Source organism: Eretmochelys imbricata, chromosome 1, assembly GCF_965152235.1.
Source record: "Eretmochelys imbricata isolate rEreImb1 chromosome 1, rEreImb1.hap1, whole genome shotgun sequence".
Taxonomy (NCBI): Eukaryota; Metazoa; Chordata; order Testudines; family Cheloniidae; genus Eretmochelys; species Eretmochelys imbricata.
Window position 1 is genome coordinate 4,008,955 of NC_135572.1, and position 8,853 is coordinate 4,017,807.

Consider the following 8,853-nt stretch of genomic DNA (forward strand, 5'->3'; position numbering starts at 1 on the left):
TAGCAATGAAAGGTGTTTTGGCCCTTTAAAGCCACCTGGGAGACAATTTTAGGGGACTGTACACTGAGCCGGTGTACCCTTACTGTCAAAAAAAAGCTAAAGGAGAATGGACCTCGGCCACCCTTTTACAGCCAGGGTTCGGGGGTAAGTGCAAATAAAAATGGTCCCAAAAGCCCGTTTAGCAAGTAGTAATAACAAATAATAACACATGGTTTCTAATGGGATCCAAGGTCTACTACCCTCAAATGGGTCTTGCATGGCTGGGACAGGAAAATACCTGAAAGGGCTGGCCACAGGAACCACCGCCCCTGCAGTGTTCAGAACCGATACCCCCTCAGAATTGGGTGGAACAGGAAAATAAAATTTGTGGGGATAAATTAGCTGTGCTTATTGGCCAAGTTCTGGAAAGTGGAAGGTGTGTGGAGCGGGTGGGATTTGGACCAGGAAACTTTTCCTTGCAGCTGGGAAACTCCATTTACCAGACCATAGACCAGCGATGCATCGGCTTAATGTAACTGGACAGCCAACAATACCCACTAACTGGACTACAATGGTACCAAAACCCACCTGGCTGAATTGGAACCATGTAATACAGCTAGTCCAGGAGCTCCAGGGTGAGCATCGCCGAATGCTGAGTTTGAAAGCCAAGGCCCTTCAAGAAACAAATGCCTTCCAACTGGTGACGGAATTACCTGCTAATTGTGCTTGGACTAACATTGCCTGTGCCATTCAAACAGGCCTAATAAACTCTCCTTCACTTCTTAGTCGCGTTACTCGTGTTGTAAAAGTGTTGTTCCTATTCATTGTAATGTGAATCCTATTTATAAAGCGTTTAAAATTATGTGCTGCCTTAGCCTCTCCGCCCAAACCATATTTGTAAATTCAATAGCTTGCCCCTTTATAACCTGCCTTCTTCCTCTCCTCGTAGCATAATCAGTGAATCAAGGTATCAAGCTAGCTGGAGCCAGGGCCTCCAGCCTAAATGTCCCACTGTTCAGAGTGCAAAAAGTAGGGGCGCCTAGGCCCTTCTTTAAAAAAAGTGGGGGGGCATAGGGATATTTTAGGGTTATGTAATAAAATAAGCTGCCAATGTACTTACATAATATTAGGGGACAAAAGCATATGTAGGCAATATTTTTGTATCTCATACATAAGTTGCAAATTTTTCAGTATTTCTTTGTTTAAAATATAAGTTGCCAAATTCTTCCCTTCTCTGTTGCTCATAAAAAATAATAAACATGCAACTGCAAAGAAAAAAAGCCCTTTATATTGAAAAAAGTAAAATATATATATATATATATGTTATCTTCCCCCCCCCTTCCCAGCTACATAAACCAGCCCTGGCTTAGGGTCACTTCCTGCCCCCCCAAAACTGTTCATGGCCCTGTCAAAGTTTGACTCAGACTCACAATTTATCAGACCACTCTGTTTTATTATCAAAGCTGATCTGCTAATACATTTAGAAGTGAGCCCCCCGAGTGGGGCTTGTGTCTCTTAATTTATACAGCTTGCTGGAGAACAAGTTACAAAGAAGTTACAGACAAAAGAAGAAAAAGATTTTAGTCACCACCCTTCGAGATCCCTGAGACCAGTCATGTATCTTCAATTACCTGCCACCCTTAACAATCTCCTTTAACAGCTTCCAGTTAACTTAACTAATTGCCCTTCACACCTTCCATTCTGATGCCTGCTTCTTAGATGTGCTGGCACTATTTTAATTGCTTCTCCATTCCAAAGCTAACTGTCCCTACGTGTGCTCCCTCAGATACTTTGTAACATGTTTTGGCATGCCCTCTCATATACAATGTATCCAGCATGTCCCCTTATACAACATTATACTTATACACTGTTATACTTCCACAGCCCCTTCTTCCCTACCCTGGGAGCTGCTAAAAAAAATTATAGCAACAAATTATTGGAAAAAATATATCTCTTGAAGGTAAAAGTATGGGTAATGCTTTAAGCAATAAAGTGGGTTTACTAACAATGGGTGTTTCTATTACTTAATAAGGGTTTTGGGGGTGTTGTAACAAATGGAGGCAGACTTACTAACCTAAACAAAAACCATGTGCTGTTGATGGTTGGCATCACTTGGGACCATGTAATGCAGCTACTCCGGGAGCTCCAGGGTGAGCATCACCGAACGCTGATTTTGTGCTGTTGATGATGTGCTGTAACTACTTCAGTGCTTACTGAACCACTGGGACCAGGGGAACAAGTACCGCAATAAAAAAGCTCTTCTAGTCAAATCTGCCTCTGGGTCAGCCTGCTATATCTTCGAACAACATGAAGAAGAAGTTCAGCATTTGTAGTGTGTTGATTTGTCTTGACTATCCGAAAGTGTAGCTTGGTTTTATCACACAGGGACTAATGGAGAGCCACCTTGCTTCAGAAAGTTGCAGGCTTGTCTTGTGGTTTGGAAGTCATGGAACATCCGTATAAGAGGGTGTCTAGGGTTGCTGGCTAATGGGTGACATTGAAAGAGTTCAGGTGATGGTCAGAGAGAGGGAACTCAGCAACAGAGAGAGCAGTGCATGGTGATGGAGTGATAAGATGTTAGGTGTGAGGAACTTCTCAGACTGTCATCTTCCACAATGCTGAGCTCAGCCAAACTGGGACAGAGCACCCTTAATTAATGAGGACATCTCCTTTCCCAATCTTGTCACACAGGATTAAAGTCAATGCCCCCTGGCAATCACATTCTGTGGAAGTATTTAACCACTTTGTCACAAAGCTCCTTGTTTTTGACCCCATAAATGATAGGGTTGAGCATGGGGGGAATGAGGAAATAGAGGTTGGCCAAGATGATGTGAACATGGGGAGCGATGCCCTGACCGAACTGATGTGTCAGGTTAGAGAAGAGGGGGGGAGTATAAGAGGTCAGAATCACCCAGGTGTGGGTTGTGCAGGTGTTGAAGGCTTTCTGGTGGGCTTCCTTGGAGGAGATTCTGAAGACAGCCCTGATGATCAGACCATAGGACAGGGCAATCAGCGGCAGGTCTAACCCGATGATTACAAACACTAACACAAAGTTCCATGTCCCGTTGAATGTAATGTCCCCACATGACATCTTCACCACAGCTATGTGCTCGCAGTACGTGTGGGGGATAACGCGGTTGGCACAGAATGACTGCCTGCTCAGGAGCAGGGGTAGGGGCAGAATGAAGAGAACAGCTCGTGTTAAACCCACGAGCCCTAGCTTAGCTATTCGTGCGTTGGTGAGGATGGTGGAATATCTCAGAGGGTTACATATGGCAACGTAGCGATCAAAGGCCATTGTCACAAGGATGGATGAGTGCATAAGAGAAAAAACGTGATGGAAGAACATCTGGGTGAGGCAGCCATTCACAGTGATGTATTTCAAATTGAACCAAAATATACACAGTGCCTTAGGCACAGTGGAGGTCGACCTGCTGATGTCTGTGAGCGCCAGCATGCAGAGCAGCAGGTACATTGGCTTGTGCAGGGTCTGCTCTTTGCCTACAACAAACAGAACTGTGAAATTTCCCAACAGCCCAATAATGTAGAACGTAGAGAAAGGGATGGAAATCATGATGTGGGCAGTTTCCAGGCCAGGGATGCCCATTAGGATGAATGTTGAAGCATCAGAGGGGGTGAGGTTGAAAGATGCCATGCGGTGGTGGACACATCAATCTGGTTGAGAAATGTTCAAGGTTCCTGTGAAAGGACAGAAGCACAGCAAGGGGGGTTACACATTTTATAGCAAATAGTACAATAAATATTTTATAGTTATTAACAATCTAGAAAAGGGGGTGAGCATTGAGGTGGCAACATTTACACATGGCACCACATTATTAGGTCAGAGTCAAGTCCAGAGAAGTTTTCAGATGGAGCTAACCAAGCCAGGTGAATGGGCAGCATGATGGCAGATGAACTTCGATGTCAATATCTGCAACGTGCATGCCCACTGAGTGAAAAACTTCAACTTCTCAATTGTCTTAAAAGGTTCAAATTTAACTGTGTGAACTCAGGAGGGGGATGTGGGCATCACAGTACACTGCTCTGTGAAACTTTGCTCACAGTGCAAGCATTGACAGAAACTAAGCAAAACTTTGGGATCCAGAAGAAGTGTGATGGGGAATCATACAGTAAATACAATGCCATGAGATCAGTCAGTCAATGTTTCACCTTCCTCTGGACTCCTCTGTGTAATACTGAGCACCCTTTTCACACAGGATATTGCAGAATTAGAGGGGTTCAGGGAAGGACAGTGAGAATGATCAAGGGCTTGGGGAAACTCTCATATGCAGATAGATTGAAAAGACTGGGATTGTTACTTTAGAAAGGAGATGAATACGAGGGGATTTGAGAAAAATCTATAAAATATGAGTGGTAAAGAGTAGATGGATCTACTCTAAAGATCTCTAACACAAGATCAAGAGGACATTCAATTACACTGAAACTGGGCAAGTTCAAAACTGATCAAAAGAGTGCTTTCTTCACTCAATGCTTAATTACACAGCGGAGCTCATGGGCACAAGAGGTAGTTACGGCCCTGAGCTAAGGAAGAATCAAGAATGGTTTGGACATTTTTATGGACAATAAGACTATCCAGTTATAATAGTTACAGCTAAATAAATATTTTGGAAAGCCTATCTGTCCATGAGTTTCAGGGCACAAATCGATTTGTAGCTGTTAGGTCATCCCCCCATCCACCCACTGCTGGGTTTCTTACACCTTCTTCCGTAGCATCTGGGGCTGCCACTGTCAGAGAGAGGACACTAGACTAGATGGACCATAGGACTGATCTGCAATGTAATTCCCATATTGGAAAAGAGCCAACTTTTCCCCAGGAAAACAGATATTATCATGGTGAGATATGACTTTGTGCTGAACAGAATGGTCATGAAGGGCACAGAGGTCTTGGTATTTAGGCCTACAGGACTGTACCTCTGTTACTTCTCTTGTTTCTTTTGACAAGACACTTTCTTGCAGTCACTCAGCTTTGTCTGAGACATCTGTGATACTCTATGCATCAGGGGAGTGCCCCATAACCCCCATATTCCTCATTTATATATAATTGTGATATTGCATACAAAGCATGCCATGAGAGGCATCAGGAGAAAAGTTATGATTTGCTGAAAGTCATTGTTCTACCTATATATGGATATCATTAGTGTACCTGAAATTGTGAGATTGTGTTGTATGATTGCCACTAAATCATGCTGTAAGTTGGGAATCAGCAGCTTCCTAGAGACAACAGCAAGAAAAAGTCAACAACGCTCGGGTGGGTGTCGAACAACCATGAACAGCCATTGTCCAGCAAGGCAGCTACAATGCAATGACTTGTTTGCACAAGACCACACTAAAGGAATTGCTCAACCTTGTCTGGTGACTCAGCAATGCCCCGAGACATGCCTGGACTTGTGTTTTCCAAGCACATGGATTAAGGATATAAAACATAACACAGTGGTCCTACGCTTGGCCTTTTCTCTTCTCCCCCCGACCTGTGTTGCAATCAACAAGGATGCTCAGAAGACTGAAGACTCCACAGAGGAGACTGGCCCTCGTTTCAAGGGTGATACCTATGGACTATGAACTGCAACATCCAGTGGGATGAGAAAAAATGCTTAATCTATTTGTTGCCCAGTCTAGTAGGGAGGAAAGTTTAGACTCCATGCTTATATTTTTTTTTCTTTTGGTAACAACTCTGGCTTTTTGCCTATCACTTAATATCTCTTAAAATCTATCTTTAGTAGTCAATACACTTGTTTTTCTGTTTCTCTTGACCAATGAGTTTGCCTGAAGGGTTTGGTGAATCTGCTTGGGTTTACAATGGCTGGTGTATCCATTTTCCATTGATGAAGTGGTGAACCAAATAATAAACTTGCACTGTTCGACTTGAGCAGTGCAAGACGGTATATTCCTGAGGTACAGTGCTGGGAGCTGGGGGAATTTGGTTGGTGCCTTTCCTTGTGTGATTCATAAGTGGCTCTGGGTGCATTCAGAAAGTTTAGCTGGGTGTGGGGCTCCACATGCCGTTGTGCTGAGTGATAACTGCACCTGTAGGGGTTGCTGCTTGTCACTAGCAAATCACTGTAAGAGACAGCCCAGGCTGGAGAGTTAAGCGGGCACAGCGGTCCCACAGTCCCAGGCTGCACCCTGGGGATCCCATCACAATAAGTGAAAGTTGTTACTGACATGTGTCAGCACAGACATGTGTCAGCAACTCAGCCACTTTCCCTTCTCATGCCTGAATATTGATAAAGTTTACAGGTGACACAAAATTGGGGGATTGTAAATAATGAAGAGGGCAGGTCACTGATTCAGAGCAATCTCGACTGGTTGATAAGCTGGGTCAAAGCAAACAACATGTCTTCTAATATAGTTAGCTAAACATGAGCTCTCAGTGTGATCCTGTGTCCAAAATAGCTAAAGAAACCATTGGATGATAACCAGACGAATCTCAAGGAGAGGTGGAGAAATTGTTTTACATCTAATTTAGCACTGGTGGGACTGCTGCTGGAATCCTGTGTCCAGTTCTGTTGTCCATGATGAAAGATGGATGTTGATACATTGAAGAGGGTTCAGAGAAGAGTGACAAGAACTATTAAAAGATTACAAAACTTGCCATAAAGTAATAGACTCAAGGAGCTCGATCTATTTGATTTAACAAAGATGGTTATGGGGTGACTTGATAACAGTCCCTAAGTACCTACATGAATAATAGAATCATAGAATTTCAGGGTTGGAAGGGACCTCAGGAGGTCATCTAGTCCAACCCCCTGCTCAAAGCAGGACCTAATCCTCAACTAAATCCTCCCAGCCAGGGCTTTGTCAAGCCTGACCTTAAAAACCTCTAAGGAAAGAGATTCCACCACCTCCCTAGCCTAGCCACTCAGTCCCTACTCTGTAGCGGTGCACGGGATTCTTCTGTCCTAAGTGCAGGACTCTACATTTGTCCTTGTTGAACCTTGTCAGATTTCTTTTAGCCCAACGTGGGGAACAACACAACTAGTTAACTATAGGCTTTTCAGTCTGGCCTACAGAGGTTTTGCATGTTACAATGGCTGGAAGTTGAAGTTAAACAAATTTTGACTGGAAATAGGTGTACATTTTTTAAACGGTGAAAGCAATTAACCATTGGAACAATTAACCAAGGGTCATGGCAGATTTTCAATCACTGAGAATTTTCAAATCTAGATGAGATGTTTCTCTAAAAGCTCTGCTCCAGGAATTATTTCAGGGAAATTCTCTGGCGTGTGCTCCACAGCAGTGGTTTTCAGAAAAATTTCTGGGGACGCAGCTGAAGAAAATTGTTGATGCCCACGACCCAAAAGAGCTAGGGATGAGGGGTTTGGAGTGAGGGAGGGGGCTCTGGGCTGGGGCTGGGGGTTGCGGTGCAGGAGGGCGTCAGGACACTGGGCAGGGTGTGCAGGCTCCGGGTTGGGTCTGGGGATGAGGGCTTTGGGGTGCAGGAAGGGGTTCTGGGTTGGGGGGGATCAGGGCTGGGGCAGAGGATTGGGGCATGGCCTTAGCTCCGGTGACTCCTGGTCAGCAGCGCAGCTGGGGTGCAGAGGTAGGATTCCTGCCTGTCCTGGCACCGCAGACCATGCTGCGCCTGAAGCGGCCAGCATCAGGTCCAGCTCCTAGGTGGAGACGTGCAAGCACCACCCCCCTGAGCTCCCATTGGTGGGGTACCGGCCAATGGGAGTGTGGAACCGGAGCTCGGGACGGGAGCAGCATGCGGAGCCCCGTGACCTTCTGCCAAGAAACCGGCCCCACTGCTGGGCACTTCCGGGGTGCACCATGGCGTTGGAGCAGGTAGGCACTAGCCTGCCTTAGCTGGGCAACACCACCGATGGGACTTTTAACGTCCCAGTCAGCGGTGCTGATGACAGTGACCCAGTGCCTTACATGCCACAACCTAGTATTCAGTCGCGACCCGAACTTTGAAAAACGCTGCTCTACAGAAAGTCAGACGAGGAGACCACAATGGTCGATGAACATGTCCCCAGCAGTCAGCTGGAGGCATTTTGCCTACAAGCTCGTGCCTGAGCTTACTGTAGGCATTTGTTCTGTTCATGACCGTGGTAAATGTAGCCCTCTGGGGAGACATCCTCATGTGTCTGTGGTACCTTGAAAATGTTACACTAGCTGTGTATTTCACAAGGGTGAAGGAGCCGTGACACACTGCATGGATGATTTTTTCATTTCGTTGGGGATTGGTCCTTCTTTGAGCAGGGGGTTGGACTAGATGACCTCCCGAGGTCCCTTCCAACCCTGATATTCTATGATTGTCTATATGGTGAATTAGTGCACAGCAAGCTGAGGTGTAAATCTGCAGTGTTCTAGCATGCTGCACACTAACTGTCTGTATGCTGTGGTGTACTGGTGTTTGAAACCCTGCACACTAACTCTGCATATATACAAATCCTTATCCTCACTTAGAAAAAAAAAAATGGTGGGGGAGGGATAGCTCAGTGGTTTGAGCATTGTCCTGCTAAAACCAGGGTTGTGAGTTCAATCCGTGAGGGGGCCATTGAGGGATCTGGAGCAAAAATTGGGGATTGGTCCTGCTTTGAACAGGGGGTTGGACTAGATGATCTCCTGAGTTCCCTTCCAACCCTGATAGTCTGTAATTCAGGGAGAAGACACTGGCAACTGTAGCAGGAAGAGAACCTACCATATATGCACAATTAAGCTGGCGATCAGCTAGAAACTACTGTCAGCTAAGTTAAACTTGGCAACTATGTAAAAGCAACTGTATTATTTCTGTACATCATTTACAATGTGCGTAACATTGCTAAACTGTTTAACCAACACACGGGTAAAAATCAACAAAGGAATGGCAGCAAACAACATGAAGGCTTGGAAAAAACAAATTGGTAA

At 45.1% G+C, this 8,853-nt stretch overlaps 1 protein-coding gene across 1 annotated transcript; it reads right to left on the reverse strand.

Moving 5' to 3' along the window:
* Window positions 1-2,695: 2,695 nt before the first annotated feature.
* On the reverse strand, window positions 2,696-3,673 carry LOC144278237 (olfactory receptor 52P1-like). The gene has a single exon (XM_077839473.1). The coding sequence runs from the start codon at window positions 3,632-3,634 to the stop codon at window positions 2,696-2,698; it is 939 nt and encodes a 312-aa protein (XP_077695599.1). The 5' UTR covers window positions 3,635-3,673.
* Between the last annotated feature and the right edge of the window lie 5,180 nt (window positions 3,674-8,853).

Excerpts from the sequence above, each read along its gene's own strand:
- LOC144278237 (XM_077839473.1), bottom strand. The coding sequence starts at position 3,634 with ATGGCATCTTTCAACCTCACCCCCTCTGATGCTTCAACATTCATCCTA.